Below are 27,143 nucleotides of genomic sequence, written 5' to 3'. Positions count from 1 at the left end.
CCATTTATGATTAATCCAGAGATAGGAAAAATGACAAAGGCTGGCTAAAATTAACTTTAAAAATAGTGCTCAGTCGGTGCAAGAAAAATATCCGCTGCCAGAGCTCCACATCTGTGTGAAATACAAAGGAAAAGCAAGTGCTCCCCTTAAGAGTAAAAATTAAAAACAGATCACAGCAGCCTGGAGAGGGGGAAGCCCCTTTTAAAATGACCCTCCCGATGACATCTCACCAGCATGGACATTTTCCTGGTGTCTTCTCAGGGCATCCTTGCTCTTCAGCCTCTTGCCACAGCTATCAGCCCTGCACACAAACCTGGCATCTCCCCGGCAAGTCTCCTGGTGCTGCTCAAAACTACAAGACAACCAGAAAAGGAGGTGGGGGGAAGAAATGGTGAAGGCTCGTCTACAAAATTCTAACATCACAGCAGACTTTGTAATGTATGTTTCCTAGTAGAGTTTCTGGGTCATTTCATGCATTATCTGAGGAGATAAGAAGGAAAGCATTTAAATTCTGTTGCCATGTGATACTAAATCACTAAGAAGTATGAAAGCATGCATGCCAAAAATGACCCGCAATTATATAACCGTCATCAGATAACTCAGACACAAAACCTTGATGCTGAACTGAAGGAAGAATTGCAAACAGAGCACTGAAAACTTCGTGAAGAATCCTTGGGACTGCTTTTCGTTGTGCACTGAAGAACACTGAGGGGAAACAAAAAGGAAACAAAAACCAGAAGCCTAAGACAAAAAACTTAAACGAAAATATCTTCCTTTTGAATAAAGTCATGTTCACGATTTCTCTTTTCATTCTGTCTACCCTTGTAACTTTTTAGTAGTTCCTAATTTAACCTATTAAGATCCAGCTTAGCAAAAGTATCTTTGGTGTGGAATATATAATACTAAATTCAATAAAAACTGACTAGAATGGAGTTTTAACATCTATTCGTTAAAATGTGTATAGCCTGTGCTTTTTTTTTAGCCTATAATAGAATTTCTATATGTTTAATCTCTTGCCATCATAAAAGTTTAAAATTTTTAAGTTTAAGTCTTGAGCAGAGACTTTTCATCTCGAATTTCATAAGCAAAAGTGGATGCATACAATATTTGGAAATAGTCTTAAGAGGAAATAAAACATGTTTCAGAAGTTTACTTTAATGAACAAAAAAATAAAACATTAAGCCCATGTTAAGACTTTTTGCTCATATGCAAGCTGACAGTCTGTTAAAATAAAAGTTTATAAATGTATCAATCTACTTTCTCACTTTTAATAATTAATGATACTGTAAAATACTTAAGTAGAAGAATAACTTTATATGCTGTTAATATAATTAAAATAATGAAGGGTGCAGAGCAATGTGTGGGATCATATTCATCTTATAATCATATCTTATACCTAATCATCTTTATTCTTCCAAAGTGGCTATGAAATAAACAGTACTTCCCAACCAAAATGTTTCTGTATTTTTAATACTCTGAACTCCATTTCCTAAACTTTTCTTTAACTGATTTCAGAGGGAGTATCAATTGCAGACAACTGAAACTTGTTGATCTGTCACCTCAAAGCACTTGTTAAATTTTGCATAACTGAATTTCAGATTAGTAAACCAATGAACTTGGTATTTGATGGAAAATTATTGAATGGACAAAGACTGATTATCACAAAGAGTGATAAACAATGTTCACTCATTAAGCTTCACAATCAGAATGTTTCAAAAATCAACATACTATATACTAAGAAAAGATTAGTTGATGACAATGTCAATGTAGAATGCTTAGTCTCCTCTTCCCTTCCTCTCTCTCTCTCTCACACACACACACACAAACACACACACACACACACACACACACACACACACACACACACACACACACACAAATTAGAAACTGTAAGATAAACCAAATGGAATAAACAAAAGTGTCCTCATAGAATTTTAAAGATATTTTTTAATGTACGCACTGTCTTTGCAAAGCCTGCTTAACTGGGAATTTCTTCCCGCAGTTCTTGCATTTAAATTCTTTCTCCGCTGTGGGTTTCTGGTGCAATGTCTGAAGATGCTCAGCAAGAATTTCCTCACTGGCAAAACTCGACTCACAGTGGGCACAAGCATAGTCCTCTTTACAGCCAAAGCAATCTGCACATTTTCAGGGAAACAGATTTATAAGGCAAAAATTAAAAGCCAAGAACCACTCAGTTTTGCCCCCCTTTTAAAATCAAGATTAATTGTTTAATGGCATCAGCTTAGTAAATTCTTATTATCTCTAGAAGAACTAATATTGCCGCCCATAAAAAGTAATAGGAAAAGTAACTAGAGAGAAACACATTTTTAAAACCGTTTCACCATTTTACTTGTATTTCATCAAATTAATACCAAACCAACTTTTTAATTTACCCTATTTTGTTAACTTTTCACATGAAAGTTATTATAAATGTTGAATTGCAAATCAAAAGTTTTTCCTGAAACAGGGCATCCTGAGCTCACTTTTATCCTATGAAGAGAAAAATCCAAGCAAAGTGAACTACACTGAATTACCAAGCAGAAGCTCAGATATACGTGAAAAAAGACCAAGGTCATAAAAGCAGCATTTGTTACAGCAGGATTAATGAAGCTCTGCTGGCTTTCTGGCTCCTTGTCACAGCTCTACCCAAATTTCTCAAAGTGCGTAATTTGGATTACCTATTTTGTCTGATTATCACATAAAAATACATTTAGAAAATGCAGAAAATACGAAGAAAATAGAAACCATTAGCAATTCCATAATGGAGACAACCCTGATCTGTCTCTTCTGCATTCACATTTTATGCACAGTCTAATAGCTACATTTAGGATCATATCTTTTATGCAATTTCATATGTTGCTTTTTATCCATTTAACATTATCTCAAGTCAATATTTTTGTTAAACTTAAGGTGCCATAACTTGATTTAACCAAACTCCCCACTGTTTGAATGGATTCTTTGTTTCTTTTGCTGGTTATTTGGTTGTTTTGGTTTTTGGTGCTTTTTGTTTTTTGCTTTTTGGGAGTATTTTTTGCTTTTATAAACAAAATTGAATTCTAAAATAAAACAAACACAATATATGCAACTGAGTGATATGTTTCAAAAATCTGTTTATGTTTCTGCTGATTCTTTTAACAAAAATAATGGAAATTGCTATTTGTTAACTTAAGAACAACTAGGATGGTAATAGATAAGCAGCAGACTTATTTTTAAGATAAAATAATGGACATAACTATTGCAGGAGAGGGACTTGGTGAATAGCAGATCCTTTTCTTCTGGAGGGATATGTTTGTGTTCTTCATTATAAGATATTATGTGTTGAGGTCTGGAAGTATCATTTCATTTGTCTTCTAATAAATTGTTATGCTAATAAAAAAATAGTGGACACAGTAATAATGTGCCCTGGGGATGATGTTGAAAAATATATGTTCAAGAACAAAGAAAATACAGAATAATATGGAGATAATTTCCATTACCCAAAATCTGACATTCCAAACAGCATAATTTGAAAGACAAAACAGCTTGCCCTGACCTTCCCCTTACATAACCCAACTAAAACTTAAAAACCAAAGCATCAGCTGACAATGCTGGGAATGCTCATATTTTCTCAGCCAACAGCATACAGTTAGAATAAAAAATTCACATAAAGACATTACTACCATGGTGACTAAAGCAATCAGTGTTACTTCTGAAGTGGCTTTGGAAAACAAAATACTCTATAGTAAGTATCAGTTTTACAAAATGGGAACACCTATAACATCATTCATATTTCCCTCCAACCCCATGAGGAGGAAAACATAATAGAAACAAGCCCCAATAATAATTGCTTATTCCCCAGCAGATTCTGACTAACAAATAACATCTATCTCCTGGAGTTAAGCAGGTCTGATGTATATTCATCGTACATTTTTGGTTACCCAGTTAGAAAAACACAGCAATCCTACAGGCCTCTCCAGAGAAAAAAAGATTTCCAGATGCCCCAGATGCTCAGCAGACCACAAACAAGAGGAAGGCCCATGAATAATCCCATAGGATCCAGCAAGACCCTCTGCGCAACTCTAGCCGCCATTCCCCACGTGCTGATGAGAAAGAAAGTCTCAAAAAATTAGAGGACAAAAGTCCTCACTATTAGCCAGTGAGAGTGGGAGGCTGCAGCTGACCTGCGCTGTACCACAGCGCACGTCTTCCACCCACACTCAGCACTGTTGTGCTGCTAAACTAAGATAGCTGGATACCCACTGAGAGCAGTTTTGATAAAAACTCACTTTATTTTGAGAACATCCTATTATAATGCATATAACTCGGCCACAGTTCAAACTATATTTCCTCTACAACTTTCATTCTCTCAGCTCACCATTTAGAGGTAATCCTTTTCTGCCAGCTGCTGACTTTCCTTTAGAATTTTTAACTTCCCCTTCTTTGATCATTGTCATAATTTGCTGTTCTTCCTCATCAGCCTCCATGTCACTGTCCAGGTAGCCAATCAGAAGCTCTGTATCTGTTTCTATATCTTCAATTGCCAAATAGAAAATGTTTTCTCCTTCCTGAGACAAAATTTTAAAAACATGCTGTTGCATGACAAATATATCTCAGTAACAAAAAATGCTGAACGATTGTTTCTAATAGTAATTAAGGAATCACTTTAAGATACACTGAGTATCATGTGCCCATAAAAAATTACTATTACTTTTTTATATCTCCAATTGATCTGGACACTGGAAAAGGAAACTGACAATATTCAGTCACCTGGAAAATAAAATACAAATATATATTATAAATAGTGACATTTATACATAGCAAGTGAAATAAAGATACCTAAATTTCTTAAAGTGAATTTTGTATAATTAACCAGCCTAATGCAATAAGACCCTGTAGATGCCCATAAATGCAGCAGAAAAGAGGTTTGTTGAATAGTAGTGTTATTTCTGTAAATGCAAAACTGGAAGAAAACAATAACCTTCAAATTACAACACAAACCAGAGTAGCTGCAAAAGAAACCTGACTATACCTAAATCCCACTAAAATGACAAAGGAGGGGAGAAAACAAGTTCCAGCATCAACATGCCTAAATTTTTTAGAACATTCTAGAAGACAGAAATCAGATAGGATTGAAATGATAGGCAACTAATGCAGAAGAAATCTTAGTCCATAACACAGATAAAGAACACTGCAAAGAGAAATCTTCTTTCCATAGAAACCTCAGAGAAACTTTACACTTGGAATCAATTGGTACAAAAAGCCCCTCTGGGCCTGAGGCCAATCACCAGGGAAGCTAGGACTGGGGCCGCTTGACTGCCTGTCCCCAGAAGAAACACCCAGAATTGTGGCCTTTTACAGTTGAGGGTTTGTTCTGGGAGGGCTTCTACTTTGGCTGCTGAGGACAGAGAGAAGCAAAAGCAAAGCACAGCCTGAATTCATTGACCCTTGTTGTGGGCAAGGGGAGGAAAGCACACAGACAGGACCTCCACCCAGGAGTGAAAGTCAGTAAGGCACAGAACACAGAACAAAACCTTCTCTCCTTTGGCAATACTGCAGCACTTAATTTAAGGAGGAGATGAGACAGAGGAGGAGGGGAAATAGGCAAGAGTGGGAGAGAGGAGAGGAGAGGAGGAAGAGGAATGTGTAATGGATGCATATATGGATAGATGGATGGATACACAAACTGAACTCTCATGAAAAATTGGAAAAATATGCATCAAACTGCTATGCAGGTATCATTTTCTGACTTAGAGAATGGGTAGTCTATATTCAATACTGTGTTAATTTTTTTAACAAGATTATTTTGTAATTTTTAAAACAATGTATATTAAAAAATTCCATGGAAGAGACAGAAATGACAATCATAGTCATTAATATATGCAAGGGAGGCTGGACTCAAAACTTCAAAGCACTGAAACAAATTTAACTATTAGCTACAGTTAATTGAAGGAAGTTCTTATAATATTTAAAGTATCCTTAGAAGTTTCTTGAATTTCATACCTCTGGAAACATGAAAAGTTATTTTGTAATTAAGAACACAATTAACTTATATACAACTGTTACTATAAGTGCAACAAAAACAAACAAAAAGCCATGTAGACACTCAGTCAGACAGATGTCTCTTTTTAATTCAACTCAGAAGCAATATTTTCCAGGGTTTGAAATTACTTGCTAAAAAGAGTTACCCATAGCAACACTCACCTAATGAAGATTTCAGAATATAATCATAAATCTTAGTGCTTATCTGATCAACAGCCAAGAAAGTTAATTGAAACATCTTCCCAGCATATTAGCCATTAATTTTGTGGTAGCCTTCATAGCACCAAGAAAAGATAAAAATTTTTAATTTTGAAACATAATAACATAAACTACAACCATAAGACACAGCACGCCTATTCAGGGGCTCTGGAATAAAAGAAAAAATTAGTATCCCAGTTAAAACTTCAATTTAATAAAAATAATGGCAGTATTACAGGTTCAAAGGACCAACTACATGTTTTGTCTGAATGCCAGAGAAGTGAAAGGAAGAGGAATGTCATAATAGGTATTATTGCAGTCTATCTATTTAATGGAGATATCTAGGTATCTTACTGCATGTAATTCCTGCCACTGCCCAGACCAACAGTCTCTTTTCCATTTGCTATCACAAAATTTTAAGATGTATCCTCTTAAATTGCTTCCTTGCCTACAATTCACTGATTTAATCACCCAAAACTCTTCATTGTATTCTACAAAACCTCCAACTGTCAGTACCTGCCAGATTCCTAATCTCTCTCTGGAGCTCTCTGGGGCCATTCACCTGCCTTTTGGCAAGAAGGGTTTAAAGCTAGTTGACCCAATGCCTGGGGGTCAGCAGCCCTTTTGTCATTAGCCTGGCTATGCCCTCAATGCTCCAGCTTTGATAACTGTTCTAATACTTTTTTCCTAAAATGCACTTCTCCTTATTACAGATCCTTACTGGCCATTGGGTTTGTGACTTACTCCCCTCAACACAACTCCTCTGTAAGAGACTCACTCCCTGCATTTATGTTTTAGGGATTAGCTTCATTCCTGGACTCTGCCTGTGGGCTGAGGTTCCTGTCTCTGGTTCCCGGTGATTTTGCTGAAAATGCTTTAGATGAAAGAAAGCTGATCAACAACATAGTCAGATCAAAAGAAACATTCCTCAGCCACTGGTATTCACTGTACTAGTAATCAGGATACTACACAGAGTGAGTGATCTTAAATTGCTATTCATCTCCTGCATTACTGTCCATTATTATGAATTTGGGAGGGTTTTTAGGCTAATTTCATTTTATTTTCTCTACATATTTCATTTTGGGATGATTATTTCTACTGGAAGGTCTTCGTAGTTTCAAAAAGCTGCAACAGCATAAATGACCTACAATATCAGGTAGAAAATATTAAATGCCTAACAACTAATTTCAACAGATTCAAAATGTCACTTTTATAGAAAAAAATACACACATATACATACCCCCCCCCCCCCCCACACACACACACTAGTGTGCCACACAAAGAAAACAGTATCAACAGATGTGCTACTGGAGATTGTTTCTAAGAGAAGGAATTACAAATCTTCTGCACAGTCTTTCTCTGCCAGGCTACATGTCACAATTTTTCTAAAATTAACAAGTATTACTTTTGTAGTAAAAGAAGCCAATAAATAATAAACAAGCCCATTTCCTTGATAATACCAGGAAGCAGTATTGCATGGTGACTAAGAGCACAATTTTGGGGTGGCCAGAGTTCAAAGTCTCTCTCTATGATTAATTAGCTGTGTAATCTTATTCATAATAATCTCTCAAACCACGAGTTTCCTCATCTGCAAATTGAGAAAATAGTGCCTATCTCACAAGCCAGATGTGATGATTAAAGTTGAAAATATTTGTAAAATCTAGCTAGGTGCTCGGCACATGGTAACCATTCATGAACGGAGCTGCTATTACTATTATTAAACAAAAGTTGAAAGCCAGTAGCTATTCATTTTTTCCAAAATTTGTTTCAATCAAATTGTCACATAAATGAAATTTATTTGACAATGCTGCTTTTGACTAAATTTCATTTGACTAAATTGCTCTCAGCCAAAACATAATTCACCTCCACTGCATGTCTACCAGAGCTCTGAAATGCTGTGGATTTCTTGTCATCTTGTTAACTTGTTAACATGCTGATGGGTTACTCAGGTTTGGACCTCTGATAACAATCATTTATTTAAACAATACCTAAAGTGACGAACCATCCGCTTCACCTGTGACTGAGGAGTGTCCCAGGAACGGCTTTCAGTGCTAAAGCAAGTACAGTCCTGGGCAAACCAGAACATTTGGCCGCCTAACTACAACTATCATGCTCTCTGAAACCATATTCTAACCTCCACTTATGATTTCTTACCAATATAATTGACTAGTTTCATTCCCCCATCTCCAGCCCCAACTCAGGATTCTCAAAACAGAACCAGTCATGTCCCCAACTCTGGCTCCAGTGCCTACCAACAGACTCCCATAATGTAAACCCACTTTGTCGTCTCATCCCCAACTAACCTCAAATTAACCTGCTCCCTGTTATTCAGTCCAACTGGTACACTTCCTCTTGGAAAACACTGAGCTCATTCCTACCTTAGTACAATTGCACAGATGTTACCTGGCCTCCTGCTACAACTCCTCAGTGACGTCTGAGGACAGCCCATTTCATCCTCATCCATGAAAACTTCTCTAATATACTATTTCATGTAGCTTCCAGGAGTTCTCTATATAAAATGCCTTGACTTCTTGTAATTTATTCCTGTGGGTTTTGTCATTTGATTCATGTGATCAATGAAATTCTACTGTGTTGTTGTCATCTCTCCAAAGATAATTTCCTCAAGGCAGTCAACAAGAATGACTATGTATCCCCCACAACATAAGCTGTACTCATAATAGTTGTTCAGTATTTCACAAATAATGAATAGTAAAAGAGAACACTGAACTTCTTATGTCTATAGAAGAAAAACATTTATTAGCAAAAAACTAACTAATGCTTTCTCTTATTTTCTTCTACTGTGAGGCTAATACAAAAATCCAGTGACTTAGGAGGATTACAGCAGGGAAATACTGGAAGTGGTGAGAAGTATTCAGATTCTGTGTATGATGTGAAGAGAAAGCAAATGCCATTTCCTGACAGATTGTATATGGAGTGTGAGAGAAGGAGAAGGTTTAAGGACAAGTACAAGGTAAAGAAATTTTCCCTCAAGCATTTACAGATGTTATTCTAATAATATTTTTCTTAAGGATTCAAAATAAAACACCCACTACAAACTTTTGCTTTGAATCTATATTTTCTCTATATGCATACATTTTCAAGTGGTGCTTCACTCAGGTGTTCAAGAATATTAGTAAATTCAGCCATTTTTTAAAGCTAATTACTATTCTTCAACAAACTTGTAAAGTAAGAGTTATTCATAATCACCACCAAAAAAAAATTATTTTAGATTATAAACTACTTGCAAAGCTCCTCCTTTAGACAGCCAATGCATTCTGGTAAGAAGAGCATAGTGGAATTCTGATCTGCTTTTCTGAATGAAGCTGAAAAAGAAATGGTGGTGGCTTAGGTTTCATTAAATTAATCATTTTGGTAATATCACATATTAAGAAATTTACAGGCAGATTTTCACACAACAGCTTCTCTAAATATTGTGATTGTCAGGGTTTTCAGAAAAACTTAATAAATCCATAAAAAAAGCAATCATCTGGCTAGGATGATTCAGCACTGAAGTCAGAGAGAGTGTGTGTTATATGGCTACTACAGAGCATTCTTTTGAGGCAGAGGTCCCACCAAAATTCTTAGGTACCAGAATAATTGTTTCTGAACTCATTAAGTATAGAAGGCTAGCCATATAAACATAGTTGTAACTAAACATCATGAATTTTGAATGGTTAACTTTATGTAAATGAACTTAAATAAGAATACTACCAACAATATCAATATCTCATCTCACACTAGTAACCTACTCTGAGGTTACTGGGGTATCTTAGCACACTCAGTTGGAAGTTCCATCATAGAAATCAGTCTACCAGTAATGGGATCCCAGCCCCTATGCCAGAACAGAAGCCCAGGCCTAGGGAAGAACACAGGAGGCAGCCAGGATGCTGGCTTTGAATCCAGACCAGGAACTGACACTACTCTGGCTATGTGAGCACCTTCCTTACCCAGCAGGCCTCAATTTCCTCATCCATAAAGCAAAATAAAAGTACACTTAGACTTATTTATGTCTTGGTCCTTATTGCTAATTTCTGATAAGCAGCTAAAAATGCTTAGAAAAAAATAGTATCTCATTTCAATATAGCACTTTGTGGTTTTCTGACGTGTTTCATGTACTTTATTTCACCAGGTCTTTATAGTAAACTTGTGAGATATGAATGGCAATGTCAAGTACATTGGACAGACAGACATTGCTTGGGAGCCAGACAGCCAGCCATAACTTGGACTGTACCACATAACTTATTAGCTATATATCCTTAGGAGAGATTATATTAACTTCTCTTAGTCTCAGCTACTACATCTATAAATTGGGGTCAACAGTACCTGCCTCAAAGAGTTGCTTTGAGGATTACAAAAACAGAACATACAAAGTATGCCTGGTAGGCAGCAGGCACTTAGGAGATGGCTAGCATGAGGATCCATCTTCAACAAGAACATCTCCAACCAGCCCACATTTTACATATGGAACAATTTAGGCTCAGAAATGGTAAACAAATTATAAAGACCACCCATAGTAAATCCTAGGGCTAGTGTGGAACCTAAGGTGAGAACTAGAACCATGGTAAGAACTAGTATGACTAGGTCAGGAAGGAGGTAGAAATCATTAATTATGCAGCTACAATTTTAATTTATCTGGATAAAATATTTTCTAATACACCTAAAATAGCCCACTGCATTTAAGGCCTAAAAGGAATTTGTCCCCATATAATTTTTTACTCTTTCAGTTTACTTTTCAATGGCTCACAAAATAGTTTTCTTTTTATTCAGACACTGGGTTCAGAACCTATTATTTAGTATGTTGCTTCAGTCTCATGCATAGGAAAAACTTACATTTCACTGACTATCTGATATAATATCTGATATTAATATTCTTAGCATAACTACAGATATGTAGAATAGGAAGGAAGAACACTTAATCACAAGACAAAATCCCAGCTTTGGTTTTCCTCTCTTGGAATCTTTCACGTTGGGCAAGTCTCTTATCATCTTCAGAACCCTTGTATTTTACCTGTAAATGATGGAGGTGGACTTTATTATCTCATCCCTTACATTGCTAGATTTAATCGTAAGTGAAATAAACTCATCTTTATGAAACCTAGTTAAGGACTCAAGAGAAAAGTAAGCATGCAGGCTAATGGGACCATTGCTGTCCCTCTGAGACCTCACCCTACACAAAGGAAGGCAGTTACGGAATTAAGAGAAATATCTGACTAGGATGTCAATGAAAAGCTGGAATACACAACCTTGTAAGATTGGGGGTGGGGGGCTCCGGGGGGCCCCTTCTCCAAAATTACATAGAATAATGTAAGCCACACAATTTTATCCATGTGACTGCTTTTGTACTGCAGCAATAATTAGGACCAAATGAAACTCAACATGTCTTCCAGTCTAATTCTTTCTGATTCTATCACTATCTTAGAAGATTTACTCCTGGATATCTAGGAGATGTATCTATTTTATTTTTTATTCCTTATCTCCCTCAACATCCAACATTACTTACAAACTTCAACTTTCTCTGACAATTTGGCCATTTTCCCTTTTCAAGTACCATGCCTCAATATGATAGATTTCATGAATTCATGCATTTTGAGGTTCAGTTCTGCTATTTCAAAATAACAAAAGTAACTGCCTCTTATTTTTCAAGGAAATACTAATTCCCACTGTGTAAAAATGAATATAACTCCAAAGAGGCCATGGGTGATTTGGGATTTCAGCCGTGTCTGGCTGTGACTTCACTTGGTTTTGTGTTCTTGTTGGCAGGCCATTGTCCACATGTGGATGATGCAAGAAAAACCATGATTGTGAAATTGGCAAAGGCACAATTCATTATATTGGAAAGGTAGTAAGTTGTGGAAGTCCAGACTATCCAGCTAAGATGAGTAATGGGTAATCAACACAAAAGGAAATCATTTTCAAAACAATTTTTGGATTTACAAATTTAAACAGTCTATACTAATGTAGGGGGAAAAGTTTAGATGCCTACTCAATAATCATTGGAAGTAGGAGACAAATGATAAAGGTGGGGAGAAGAAAATATAATGAAAGTATAAGAATTTTACATTTATAATTCTCTTAGTTAACTCTTTACTAAAATCCTGAATCAGTCTCAACCTGTGTATCAATATCATTTTTACAGAGCTTAATATACAAAGCTGAAAAACATCAGGGGAAATTACTTCCAAGGTATAATTTATAACGTATATGTATTAATACTGACCTAACAATAAGACCAAAAATCTTTAAAATGAGACATATGGATAATATGATATATAATAGTATAATATGATAATATACAATATAGTCTAAAATACAACAGCTTAATAAGTATAATAGTATAATAGATCATAGAATTCTAATTTAGTCACTCCCCTCCCAGGAGGAAGACTGCACCAGGTGGCCACGTGGCTCAGAGTGCTGCTGGCGTGGAGGTGGGGAGCCCCATCAGACCTGACCAAGTGACTTGTAATTTTGACCCATGAAATGTGATTAGAAGAAAAGTGAACCATATCCAAGGGAAAGCTTTAAGAGTTGTCAAGCATTTGGGCCACTGCTCTTTTCCTCTACCAGGAAAACTCATGTCTCTGATAAGACAGTTCCTTCAAAAACCTTTTCCTCTACCAGGAAAACTCATGTCTCTGATAAGACACTTCCTTCAAAAACCATGTGGAATTGAGCTGTAGAAAGTGTTGTAGCCTCCAGCAACCCACGCTTATGTGAACAAGAAGTAAATCGCTGTTGCCATAAACCGCTAAGAGTTTAGGTTGGTTACTGCAGTCTTCTTGGCAAAAGCAGACTAACACAACAACTGAAGCCAAACAATATTTTTTAAATTACCTTCTTTGTGAGTAAGGGGAAAACATGTTGAAATTAAAGAACATAGTGTGAGGTAGAAAAATGACAGATGAACTTAAAATAGTGAGAGTGCAGGATAAGCTAATTTCATATTTAGAGTACAATAATCAGGATGTATAAGAAAAAAAGAAGTTTCAAACAAATGCAAATAAAATTGTCTCTTTTATAATCATAGCTTGTATTCATCCACACAGCCACAAAATAGTATAATATGATTCTAAGATTGGGATACTATAGTAAACAAAAATCAAGTATATGAATAATATCAATCACGAATCACTAACACATATACATATCTTTCTTTGGGGGATTCAAGCAAAGATAGTAATATTTGAAGCATCTTACAACACAATTCTGACATCGTGGATAAAAAGTCAACACAAAAGATGAAAAGAACAAAAAGAAAGATTTGCTACATAGCAATGAAGTGATATAATCCTGGAAAACAGTGGCTCCTCACAGAAAAAAACAAACCTGTACTTCAGCTATTTTATTTAAAGATAGATATCAATATTGACAGGCCAAGAAATTCTAGAATAAGATAATGCTATGAAGGACAGGGCAGCTATTTTATATACAAGTGACTGTTGGTCATATTGTGTTCCCAAAATATTTGCTTTATTTTACATCAGAAGTTTCTTTTTCTTTTATTGGAATATAGTTGATATTTAATACTATATTGGTTTCAGATGTACAACATAGTGATTTGACAATTACATACTTTACTAAATATTCACCCTGGTTAGTGTAGTTACCCTCTGTCACTATACCAAGATATTATAATATTATTGGCCATATTCTTTATGTTGTACTTCCATTCTGATGACGATTTTATAATTTGAAGTTTGTGTCTCTTTACCCCTTCACCTATTTCACCCATCCCCCAACACCTCCCCTAAGGTAGTTCCTTGTCTGTGTGTATGAGTCTATTTCTTTTCTATTTTGCTTTTCAGACTCTACTTATAAATGAAATCATGGAATTTGTCTTTCTCTGTCTGACATATTGCAGTTATAACTGACCTCTACTTAACTGACTCCCCGATTTCCCTGACACCCTGCACACCTTAACATCTGCTGAATGATGCCCAAGGCAGACTCCTCAGTAAGCAACCTACTCTCAGGTTTGCCCGAACACCTCTGTCCTCACAACATGAACATGAAGTGCATGCTTGTGTCTGAGAGTCAGTTGTGTTTGTTCACGCACCTGTTTAGGCCACTGGTATAAGCTACTATAATTACATAACTTAAATACTACATAAACCAAAGATATATGAGTAAGAAAAAATTCATCTGTTTCTGAGAAAATCAGTTGAATGTTTTGAAAAGGCTCAAAAGTAAATCTGTAAAAAAACCGATCAAACTGCAGAGGGCAAACAACTATAGAAGACGAGGGAAAAAGGATCTAGAAGGATTCTCCACTCGGGTTGCTATGCAAGGAAGTCTTTACTCATACTACTTTAAAAACAGCAAAGCTAGTTACTATACAGAACAGTCATGGGCTATAGTAGCAAACTCTAGTAAAAGAAACTATCCTCAAAATCAAGAAGGTTTTGGTCACAGATCAAGAAATTGGTGAATAAATGTATATTTATAAAACTTCAGTTAAAATACAAAATGGTTGCAATATTAATTCTATGATCCCTAAATGGACAAACGTTTTCTGTTAACTGACCAAGTACTGGTCCATATCACATGAGAAAATACAGTTTCAACCTAATCATTATATAAGCAAGTCTGAACAATAGGTTCCCCACACATGCCATCCTAGCTGATTAGGCTGTCCCCATCCAAGTATTTACCACACAACACTGTGTTTATTTAGCTGAATCCCCACTGGGCTATAAATTCATGAGGGAAAAAACTGTATCCCAAAGTTACATATAAATTACCACTCCCAAAATATTTGTTATTTTCAATTGCATGAAAATTGGCTAAACCACACCTCTCCCTTCCATTGCCTCCTCCTTTCCACAAAGATTCTTAGCTCCCTAAGGACAAATACTAAATCATATTCATCTTTATAAAAATCTCAAAACCTGACAAAACACCTTCCTCACTGAAAGCTATCAATAAAGGATCTGCAGGTGAACTAAGTAGGAGAAAAGAAAACTGTCTTTATGTTTTGAATTAGTAAGAAAGTAAGGTGAGAATGTCATTCAGCAAAGTGGAACTCACTACAAAAAGGGCTGCAGAATCAACTTCCCATTCCTAACAACTTCTTGAGAATTCAAAAATCAGCCAACAGTTGAGTGTTTTAACCAACAGGAAGTAAGAGAATAGATCAGACAAGCAGATATGCTCCTGGAAAGAGGACCAGAATCAGGTCAACCATACCCAACTCAACATACTAAATGTTAATTCAAAAACCTATTAAAGAAACCGAATATTTATTTGAAACATTTATTGTAGCACATAATGTACACAAAGCTGCAGAATACCCACACTCACAAGAATAATCACACTGGTTCCTGCTCCACAGGCATTTAAAATGCTGAGGTGGAAATACAACAAATTGATTAAATTACAATAAGGAGCCAAAAGTGCCACGGCAGTTGTAGAGACACTAACAGTGATAGAAGTTTCGGAGGTGGTTTCACAATAGCATTTTAAATTCAATCGCAACTTTGTGAGATGGGTACGTGCGGAACAGGATAAAGTCAGAAGGAAATGGGTTTATTAAAATAGGGAAAATGTCGGCAAAGTCACAGCACTGCAAATGGCAGACTTGTTGGTATGGAAATGGTATGGAAAGCAACACGTCTAGCTAGAAAATTAAGTATTACAGAAAAGCTGTAGAAAAACTATACTGAAAAAGCAGCTTCAGTATGTGGAGGGACTGAATAGTCAGGCATAGTTTAAAAACATGCCCTATAAGCTGCAATATTTGAAGAGAAGCATAAGGTAACTACATATGGCTGATATGGCTGGATAAAAAGATTGACAAAGTAGAAACCTGAAAGAAATTTCGTTCATTTGATCAATGTGAAGGTATACTTTATAATTCACCTTGACTGGGAGCCCATATATTTGTTCCAAATAACTCTGGTGTGTCTGTTAAGAGTATGTCTAGATGAGGTGAATATGTGAATCAGTAGACTGAGTAAAGCACATTGCCCTCCGCAATGTGGATGAACCTCATACAAGCAGCTGAAGATCTGAACAGGACAAAAGACTAACCCTCCCCTAAGTAAGACAGAATCTTCCTCACCTGACTATCTTCAAACTGGGACATCAGCTTTTTCCTGCCTTGGACTCAAGCTGAAACACTGGGTCTACCTATGTCTCAAGCCTGACAGTCTTCTACTCAAACTACACCATTGATTTTCCTGGTTCTTGGGCCTTCAGATTCAAACTGGAACTATACAATTGGCTCCCCTTCGTCTCCAGCTTGCGAACTCACTCTGCAAATCTTGGGACTTGCCAGCCTCCATAATTACACAAGCCAATTCCTTATAATGGATCTCTTTATACATCTCTATATATATGATATACACATACACATTCTATTGGTTTTGTTTCTCTGGAGAACCCTAATACAATCAAACGTGAAATTTAAGTTGTTTGGTATATTGCTACTATAGAATCTATTTGAAAAACTAAAGTACTTTTGAAATAACTTCTAGTCCAAAAAACCCTACTAATCTAGATTATAACCTATACTTAAATAACCTACAGATGTGAGAGTGCAGAAAAACATGGCAGAGTAGGAAGGCAAGGCAGAAACCTCCTCCAAAAACACATAGAAGAAGAAAATACAGCAAATACAAATAAAATTTAAAATGAAGACTGCAGAACAGACTACCTAAACCTGTGGAAGAAGAAAAGACCACACAGAAAAGGGTAAAGTGATAGAGCCACAATTAAGTGGGACCCAAGTCCTCCCCTGACCCTACCCCAAAGGTAGAGAAGGAGGAACACAACAGGGAGAAGGTAGGATCCCTGGAACACTGAAGATCTCCTCTGGGAGTAGGAGTCAGCATTACACTGGGTTCTGGTGATTAGTGGGGCTAGACACCAAGGACAGCTAGAAGACTCTGGGAGGCTGAGAATCCAGCCACTTGTGGAGGGCAGGCATGCCCCACCAGTCCTGAGACCCAAAGCAGAGGCAGCAGTCTGAAAGACTTGCCAGCAGTGGGAGGGGTGCACAGAGGCAAGGGTTGGATGGAGCTCTCTCCTCAGGAGAAAGGGCAGGTGGATGATACCTGCCCAACCCTCCTTCGGCCTGACAGGAAGGGAACTCTCAGGAGCCCCAAATGCTCCATCCCCCTCACTGGAAACTCAGCCCTGAGCCACTTTCCTATGCACACTGCCAGAGAGCCAACCCAATTAGCCTAGCAGTAGTGTCTGACTTTGCTGCAGGGCAGGCAGAGGGAGACTCTCCCAGCATACTCAGCCCATTTCAGCCCAGCCAGGGAGATGCCTGCAGGAACCAGTCCCAAGAGCTACTTCCTCCCGGTGGGTGTAAAAGCCCAGTGCTGTGTGTCCCACTCTGCCCCAGAGCCACACAATGGCCCCGCCCATGCCATTAACCCTGCAGCCCCACCATCACTGCAGGGTAGTATGGGGGCAGGCACACCCAAAGCAACCCCAGCAGAGGCTTCTGCTCAGAACACAAAGGCAGCTGAAGCAAACTGCACTACAGACTCAGACCACTACCAGCTGACTGACAGAAAGAAGGCCCCTACACTGCACAGCTACAACAGCTGGGGCTCCCACAAAGTAGAACCAGGCACTGGAGAGTAAAGAATCTGGAGCTCTGGGCACCACAGGCTGCCTCCTTCATAAAGCTATTACTCTACAGGCCAGGAAGAATATCAGATCCATATAATACAAAGGAAGAAACCCTGACAAAATGAAGAGGCAGAGGAATATGTTCCAAACAAAACTACAGTACAAGACACCAGAAAGGGCTAAATGAAGCAGAGATCAACAATCTTCTTGAGAAAGACTTCAAAGTAAAAGTTATAAACATGCTCACTGGTTTACAGAAAAATACTCAAGATATCAGGGAGGACATAAACAAAGAGAGAGAAGAGCTGAAAAAGAGCCACTCAAAGCTGAAGAATACAGTATCTGAAATAAAACATACAATGGAGGGATTATAGAGTAGATTATACAGGTAAAGGAGACACTAATTGAGATGGAAACAAGAGAACAGGAACACAACAAAGGTGAGAAACAGAAAGAAAAAATATCTCTAGGAATGAAAGAATGGTAAGAGAGCTGTGTGACTAAACCAAATGAAATAATATTTGTATAACAGGAATACCAGAAGGAGAAGAGAGAGACAAAGGGATAGAAAGTCTTTTTGAGGAAAGAATTGTTGAAAACTTCCCCAATCTGGGGAAGGAAACAGAAACTCAAGTTCAGAGAAGCCCTAACAAAAAAAACCTCAGGAAGACAAATCAAGACACATAATAATTCAAAAGATAAAGATCAAAGATAAGGAGAGTACAGAAAGCATCCAGAGAGAGAAAAAAGATAACTTATAAAGGAAACCCCATCAGGATTTCAGCAAACTTTACAGGCCAAAAGGGAGTGGCATAAAATATTTAATGTATTGAAACAGAAGGACCATCAACCAAGAATCCTCTACTCAGCAAGATTATCAGTTAAATTTGAAGCAGGGATTAAACAATTTCCAGATAAACAAAATTTGAAGGAATTGACCATCACTAAACCCTTATAGGATATGCTAAAGGGACTGCTCTAGATGGAAATATTTCTCAGGCTAAATAGCTTTCACCAGTGAAAATAAGGTAGTAGACCAATTAATTACCAAAGCCATCCTGAGAAAGAAGAACAAAGTTGGGGGGATTATACACCTTGACTTCAAGCTCTACTACAAAGCTACAGTACTCAAAACAGTTCAGTACTGGCAGAAGAACAGACCCATAGATCAATGGAATAGAATAGAGAGCCCAGATATAAACCCACAAATATATGGTCAATTAATATATGATAAAGGAGCCATGAATATACAATGGGGAAAAGACAGCCTCTTCAACAACTGGTGTTGGGAAAATAAGACATCTACAAGTAAGTGCATGAAACTGGATTACTGTATAACTCCATACACAAAAATAAACTCAAAATGGATCAAAGATCTGAATGTAAGTCATGACACCATAAAACTCTTAGAAGAAAACGTAGACATAAATCTCTTGAACATAAGTATGAGCAATTTTTTCCTGGATACCTCTCCTTGGGCAAGGGAAACAAAATAAAAAATGAGTAAGTGGGACTAAATAAAAATAAAAAGCTTCTGTACAGCAAAGGATACCATCAACAGAACAAAAAAAATCCAACAATATAGGAGAATATATTTGTAAACAACTCATCTGATAAGGGGTTAACATCCAAAATATATAAAGAATGCATAAACTTCAAAACCCAATAAACAAATAACCCAATTAAAAAATGGGCAAAGAGTGCTGGCAAAACTGGAGAGCTACATATAAGAGAATGAAACTGGATCACTGTCTAACCCCATACACAAAAGTAAATTCGAAATGGATCAAAGACCTGAATGTAAGTGATGAAGCCATAAAACTCTTAGAAAAAAACATAGGCAAAAATTTCTTGGACATAAACTTGAGTGACTTCTTCATGAACATATCTCCCCGGGCAAGGAAAACAAAAGCAAAAATGAACAAGTGGGACTACATCAAGCTGAAAAGCTCTGTACAGCAAAGTACACCATTAATAGAACAAAAAGGTACCCTACAGTATGGGAGAATATATTCGTAAAAGATGGATCTGATAAAGGCGTGACATCCAAAATATATAAAGAGCTCATGCACCTCAACAAACAAAAAGCAAATAATCCAATTAAAAAATGGGCAGAGGAGCTGAATAGACAGTTCTCCAAAGAAGAAATTCAGATGGCCAACAGACACATGAAAAGATACTCCACATTACTAGTTATCAGAGAAATGCAAATTAAATCCACAATGAGGTATCACCTCACACCAGTAAGGATCGCTACCATCCAAAAGACAAACAATGACAAATGTTGGCAAGGTTGTGGAGAAAGGGGAACCCTCCTACACTGCTGGTGGGAATGTAAATTAGTTCAACCATTGTGGAAAGCAGTATGGAGGTTCCTCAAAATGCTCAAAATAGAAATACCATTTGATCCAGGAATCCCACTTCTAGGAATTTACCCTAAGAATGCAGCAGCCCAGTTTGAAAAAGACAGATGCACTCCTATGTTTATCACAGCACTATTTACAATAGCCAAGAAATGGAAGCAACCCAAGTGTTTATCAGTAGATGAATGGATAAAGAAGATGTGGTACATATAGACAATGGAATATTATTCAGCCATAAGAAGAAAACAAATCCTACTATTTGCAACAACATGGATGGAGCTAGAGGGTATTATGCTCAGTGAAATAAGCCAGGCAGAGAAAGACAAATACCAAATGATTTTACTCTTATGTGGAGTATAAGAACAAAGAAAAACTGAATGAACAAAACAGCAGCAGAATCACAGAACCTAAGAATGGACAAACAGTTACCAAAGGGAAAGGAACTGGGGAGAATAGGAGGGAAGGGAGAGGTAAGGGTGGGGAAGAAGAAAGGGGGTATTACAATTAGCATGTATAATGTGGGGTGGGGGGAAATGGGGAGGGTTGAGCAACACAGAGAAGACAAGCAGTGATTCTACAACATCTTACTACACTGATGGACAGTGACTGTAATGGGGTTTGTGGGGGGGACGTGGTGAAGGGGGGACCCTAGTAAACATAATGTTCTTCATGTAATTGTGGATTAATGATAACAAAATTTTTTTAAAAAGGTCAAGGAGAGAAGCTCTTAGAAGAAATCCTGCCAACACCTCGATATTGGACTTCTAGCTTTCAGATTTGTGAGAAAACAGATGTTTGTTGTTTAAGTCAAAAAAAAAAAATGGGTGGAGAACTTGAACAGACATTTCTCCAAAGAGGAAATATACAAATCGCACATGAAAAGATGCTCCACATAGCCAACCATCAGGGAAATGCAAATCAAAACCACAATGAGATACCACCTCATACTGGTTAGAATGACTACTATCCAAAAAACAAACAACAAATGTTGGCATGGATGTGGAGAAAAGGGAACCCTCCTACACTGTTGTGGGAATGTCAGTTGGTGCAACTGCTGTGGAAAGCAGTATGGAGGTTCCTCAAAAAACTAAAAATAGAAATACTATTCAATCCAGTAATTCTGGAATTTACGCAAAAGAAACAAAATCCCTGATCTAAAAGTTATATGCACCCCTATGTTATATGCACCACACTACTGGCAATAGCCAAGATATGGAAGCAACCTAAGTGTCCATCAACAGATGAATGGATAAAGAAGATGTGGTACATATATACAATGGAATATTATTCAGCCATAAAAAGAAAAGAAATCCTGCCATTTGCAGCAACATGAATAGATCTAGAGGGTATTATGCTCAGTGAAATAAGCCAGGAGGAGAAAGACAAATACCATATGATTTCACTTATTTGTAGAATTTAACAACAAAGCAAAACATAAGGAACAAAACAGACTCACAGACACTGAGAAGTGACTAGTGGTTTCCAAGGGGGAAGGTCTGAGCTGGGTGGGGAATGGAATGGGAGGGGGATAAAGGGGCACAGTAATTTGCAATCACAATATAAGTTGGTCAAGGGGACAGTAGTACAGCATGCACAAAAAGTCAGTGATTCTGTAACATCTTTCTACATTAATAGTAACAGCACTGGAGAGGGTGAGGATTTAATAATATAGGTAACTGTTGAACCACTGTGTTTTACATTTGAAACCAATATAAGATTGTACATCAATGATACTTCCATCAAAAAAAAAGCTTACAGATAATTTCAGAGTAATAATCCTACAATGTCAATAAATTTAAATTCTACATTGGTTTCCATTTCAACTAAAATTGAAACACTTCTGACAGAGGTAAGAAATTCATTTAAAAAAATTTCTGAGCACTTATATGCCAACAACTATGCTAGGACTAAGTATAAATTTGACATAAAAGAGATACTGCACCTACCCTCAAAGAGATGAGAGAGTAGAAGTGGAGACTGCTGTTAATCAACCACCACAGATATGGAAGATGACTGGATGAATGCAAGAACAGAATGGAACGTGGCGGTACTGGAGTATATAATGGAGAGAGGTGACTTCATCTAGGGTTCAGGGATGGCTCCTGCTAAAGATGGTTCCTACTAACGCAATGACTTAGCTTAGATTAGAAGGACATGAATAGGAGGAACTTAACAAAGGGAAAAATGTATGTGGAGAGCAAATGGAAGAAACTCAGACATTTAATAGTTGAGTAAAAGTGTATAATCTTCATAAAGGAATGACAAAGACTGGTTAGGATGGTAGGTGGTTTCCGAGAAAACAAGGTAGAAAGTGTTTCAAGATGTAGGTATTTGTCAACAATACCCAATGCTGCTGAGAAGACCTAGTGGAAGGGGGTCCAGAAAGCCTTGAAAGGTTTAGAGATATGAAGGCCATTAATGACCTGAGAAAACCACTAGAAGGCTGAGGGAGACTGAAGCCAGGTTAGCTCTTGTTAGAAGGTAGCACTGAGGAGTATGTTGCAGGTGAGAAAAATGGAGACCTAGCAGAAAATTCAAGGAAGGACAATGGATCCCAGCTAGAATGGAATATGGGATTAAGAGGGAAAGCTTTTGAAAAGAAAAAGAAGTCTGAAGTTTAAAATCAATGAGAAGAATCCTGTTGAGAGAGGGTAAATATCAAATGGAGAGAAGGGAAAATCTATAATGTCAGTGCTCGTCAGAAGGATGTACACAGGTGAAAGGCTTGTTCGTAAGAAACGGGACATTTCTCTATGGTGGGAGAAAGGAAAGAACAGGTGCAGTTGAAAGCAGGCATACATGCTTGATGTTAGCGACTGAGGAATATATAAGTATTCTTTATATCTCCTTTCTTAACATTCACCAAAGTAAGTAGAAATGCATCTTCTTATCTTTTTAATTTTCACATATTTCCAAACACTGAAACACGCTACTCACATTCTTTTACAGAAACATACACTTAACCACTGAACCCTCAAATGAAGTGTCCTGAATCCCAAAAGACTTCTATCTGTGATTTATCTTGTAATCTCACAGACATTTCACTAGCTTTAGCAATATAGTTCAGTAAACATCACCACAGTTCACTTACTAAAAAGGTATTTAATGGTGAAATGGGTGAAGGGGGTCAAAAGGTATAACCTCTAGTTATAAAATAAGTCCTGAGGATGTAAAGTACTGCATGGTGACAAGAAAAATGTATTTGAAGAAGATCTTCATCATTGCTCTAAAATGTACCTATTTTCTTCTGAGTTTTCTAGATGAACACTGATTATTGTGCTCATCATCCCTCTCTCTCTCTCTGAGAATCTGGATGCCAAAATTGCATGTCAGACAGCCTGTGGCAAAAAAAAACTCTGTTCTACCACTTCCACCCTCCATAAACTTAAGCTCAGCTTTTTCATCTGCAATATGGAGATAATATCAGTAATTTAAGGGGAACTGTTAGAAGTAAATGAGATAGGGGATCACAGAAAGAGAGCAGCATGAATATTTCACAGGAAATCTCCTCCCCAAAACATATGTATTTATGAAAATACAATAAATACAACTACTCCTAAAAGAGACACCAGTGGATGCAGTACAACAGCCAGGATACATCTACATCTGGGAGAACTCAACATCACAAGAAGGAGGTAAGATAGAAGCCGCAGCCGGGCAGGACCCGAACACTCCCCCACCCCAGAACCCAGCGGGAAGAAAGGAGTTGGAATGGGGAGGGAGTGAAAGCCCAGGACTGTTAAAAAACCAGCTCTAGAAATCTGCACCCGGAGAGCAGACACAAGGTGCATGGGGTGTTGGATACTAGAAAAATGGAAAAGCAAAATCTCTGGGCAGGTTCCCACAACCGGCACCCGTGAGAAAAAAGAAACGCGAGTGCTTTCTGCAAGTCTTAAAGAGACAGGGACCGCACAGCTGGACAAGGTCGTCCTGGCACACTTAGCCAGCAGCTGGGAATCCTGGAAAAACTTAGGCACCCTAAACCCTGGGGAGGCAGCGCAGTTCTGAAGCCCCTCACAATACTAAGCAGCCTGCCAGTCGTTCCTCCAACTGGCGCAGACCCCAACACACTGGCCCAGTAGCAGGAGAGTGGGAGCACGCGCAGGGGGCGGAGGCACCAGAAGGAACCGGGAGGGGATCACGTGGCGCTGGGGATCCAACAGCGCCAGAGGGGACCAGGAGAGGCTTGTGCGAGCCCACAGCGGCAACGACTGAACAGCCCAGGTGTGGCTTGCGTGCACCAGCGGCAGTGGAGCCAGAGGAGTATGGGAGAGGTTTGCACGGGAGAGCCCTGCACACACCTGCAGCAGAGCCAGAGGAAGCAGGCGTGCTCCCAGCAGCTGACCAGAATCCAAGCCCAACGGACAGCCGCCTGGGCCAGACCCAAAGGCTGCTGCTGGCACACAGCTGCCCGGCAGGGCACTGCTATCACAGAGGAGCACACCTGGCATGCCTGCTGCTCCCCGCAGGGCTCCACACTGCTCTGACAGAGACCCCACCCACAGCAGCTCAGGGTACTAACCCGGTGGCTGCTCTAGGAGTGCAGGTAACCGACACAGGCAGCGGAGAAGGGCAAGGCATCCAGCAAGAAGGAAAGGACTTTCTTCTCCCAGCAGACACACCTGCAACCTGCCTACAGCCACCACTATCACCATGAAAAGGCAAAAAATTTAGTCCAGTCCAAGAAAGTTCAGACAATACCTGAGAGAGGATCTGCAGAGGGAGACCTAACCAGTCTCCCAGAAAAAGACTTCAAAATAAAAATCATAAACATGCTGACAGAGCTGCAGAGAAATATGCAAGAGCCAAGGGATGATGCCCAGAGGGTGATTACAGACGTCTAGAGGAAGATTACAGAGGTGAAACAAACTCTGGAATGATTTTTAAGCAGAATGGATAAGATGCAAGAGGCCATTGATGGAACAGAAACCAGAGAAATGGAACACATAGAAGCTGAAGCAGAGAGAGATAAAAGGATCTCCAGGAATGAAACAATATTAAGAGAACTGTATGACCAATAAAAAAGGAACAATATCCGCTTTATAGGGGTACCAGAAGAAGAAGAGAGAGAAAAAGGGACAGAAAGTGTCTTTGAAGAAATAATTGCTGAGAACTTCCCCAAACTGGGGGAGGAAATAGTTGCTCAGACTACAGAGGCACACAGAACTCCCAGAGACAGGACCCAAAGAGGACACCAAGACACATAATAATTAAAATGGCAAAGATCAAGGACAAGGACAGAGTATTAAAGGCACCCAGAGAGAGAAAAAAGGTCACCTACAAAGGAAAACCCATCAGGCTATCATCAGGCCAGAAGAGAATGGCATGATATATTTAATGCAATGAAACAGAAGGACCTTGAACCAAGGATACTGTATCCAGCATGATTATCATTTACACATGAAGGAAGGCTTAAACAATTCCCAAATAAGCAAAAGTTGAGGGAATTTGCCTCCCACAAAACACCTCTACAGGGTATCATAAAGGGACTGCTCTAGATGGGAGCACTCCTAAAAAGAGCACAGAATATAACACCCAACATATGAAGAATGGAGGAAGAATAATAAGAAGGGAGAGCAATAATCATCAGACTGTGTTTATAATGGCTCAATAAGCAAGTTAAGTTAGACAGTAAGGTAGTAAACAACCTAACCTTGAAACTTTGGTAACCACGAATCTAAAGCCTGCAATGACAATAAGTTCATATCTTTCAAAAATCACCCTAAATGTAAATGGACTGAATGCACCAATCAAAAGACACAGAGTAATAGAATGGGTAGAAAAGCAAGACTCATCCATATGCTGCTTACAAGAGACTCACCTCAAACCCAAAGACATGCACAGATTAAAAGTCAAGGGCTGGAAAAAGATATTTCATGCAAACAATAGGGAGAAAAAAGCAGGTGTTGCAATACTAGTATCAGACAAAATAGACTTCAAAACAAAGAAAGTAACAAGAGATAAAGGACATTACATAATGATAAAGGGCTCAGTCCAACTAGAGGATATAACCATTATAAACATATATGCACCCAACACAGGAGTACCAAAATATGTGAAACAAACACTAATAGAATTAAAGGTGGAAACAGAATGCAGTGCATTTATTTTGGGAGACTTTAACACACCACTTACTCCAAAGGACAGATCCATTAGACAGAAAATAAGTAAGGGCACAGAGGCACTGAACAACACAGTAGAACAGATGGACCTAATAGACATCTACAGAACTCTACATCCAAAAGCAACAGGATACACATTCTTCTCAAGTGACCATGGAACATTCTCCAGAATAGACCACACACTAGGTCACAAAAAGAGCCTCAGTAAATTCCAAAAGATTGAAATCCTACCAACCAACTCTTCAGACCACAAAGGTATAAAACTAGAAATAAATTGTACAAAGAAAGCAAAAAGGCTCACAAACACATGGAGGCTTAACAACATGCTCCTAAAGAGTCAAGGGATCAACGACCAAATTCAAATGGAGATCCAGCAATATATGGAAATAAACGACAACAACAACACAAAGCCCCAACTTCTGTGGGACGAAGCAAAAGCAGTCTTAAGAGGAAAGTATATAGCAATCCAGGCATATTTAAAGAAGGAAAAACAAACCAAAATGAATAGTCTAACATCACAATTATCAAAATTGGAAAAAGTAGAACAAATGAGGCCTAAAGTCAGCAGAAGGAGGGACATAAAAAAGATCAGAGAAGAAATAAACAAAATTGAGAAGGATAAAACAATAGAAAAAAATCAATGAAACCAAGAGCTGGTTCTTCAAGAAAATAAACAGAATAGATAAGCCTCTAGACAGACTTATTAAAAGGAAAAGAAAGTCAGCACACATCAACAGAATCAGAAACGAGAAAGGAAAAATCACAACAGACCCCACAGAAATACAAAGAATTATTAGAGACTACTATGAAAACCTATATGCTTACAAGCTGGAAAACCTAAGAGAAATAGACAACTTCC

At 38.1% G+C, this 27,143-nt stretch overlaps 1 protein-coding gene across 1 annotated transcript in view; it reads right to left on the bottom strand.

Moving 5' to 3' along the window:
* PRDM5 (PR/SET domain 5) overlaps positions 1–27,143 on the bottom strand; it is a 218,960-nt gene that overhangs the window by 117,579 nt on the left and 74,238 nt on the right. The window contains 4 exon segments of the mRNA XM_073237106.1: positions 231–352; positions 613–705; positions 1,961–2,135; positions 4,355–4,544. Of these exon segments, the coding sequence (XP_073093207.1) occupies positions 231–352; positions 613–705; positions 1,961–2,135; positions 4,355–4,544 (580 nt within the window).

The sequence above is a fragment of the Manis javanica genome, chromosome 5 (genome assembly GCF_040802235.1).
Source record: "Manis javanica isolate MJ-LG chromosome 5, MJ_LKY, whole genome shotgun sequence".
Taxonomy (NCBI): Eukaryota; Metazoa; Chordata; class Mammalia; order Pholidota; family Manidae; genus Manis; species Manis javanica.
This window is presented reverse-complemented; position numbering and strand designations above follow the sequence as displayed.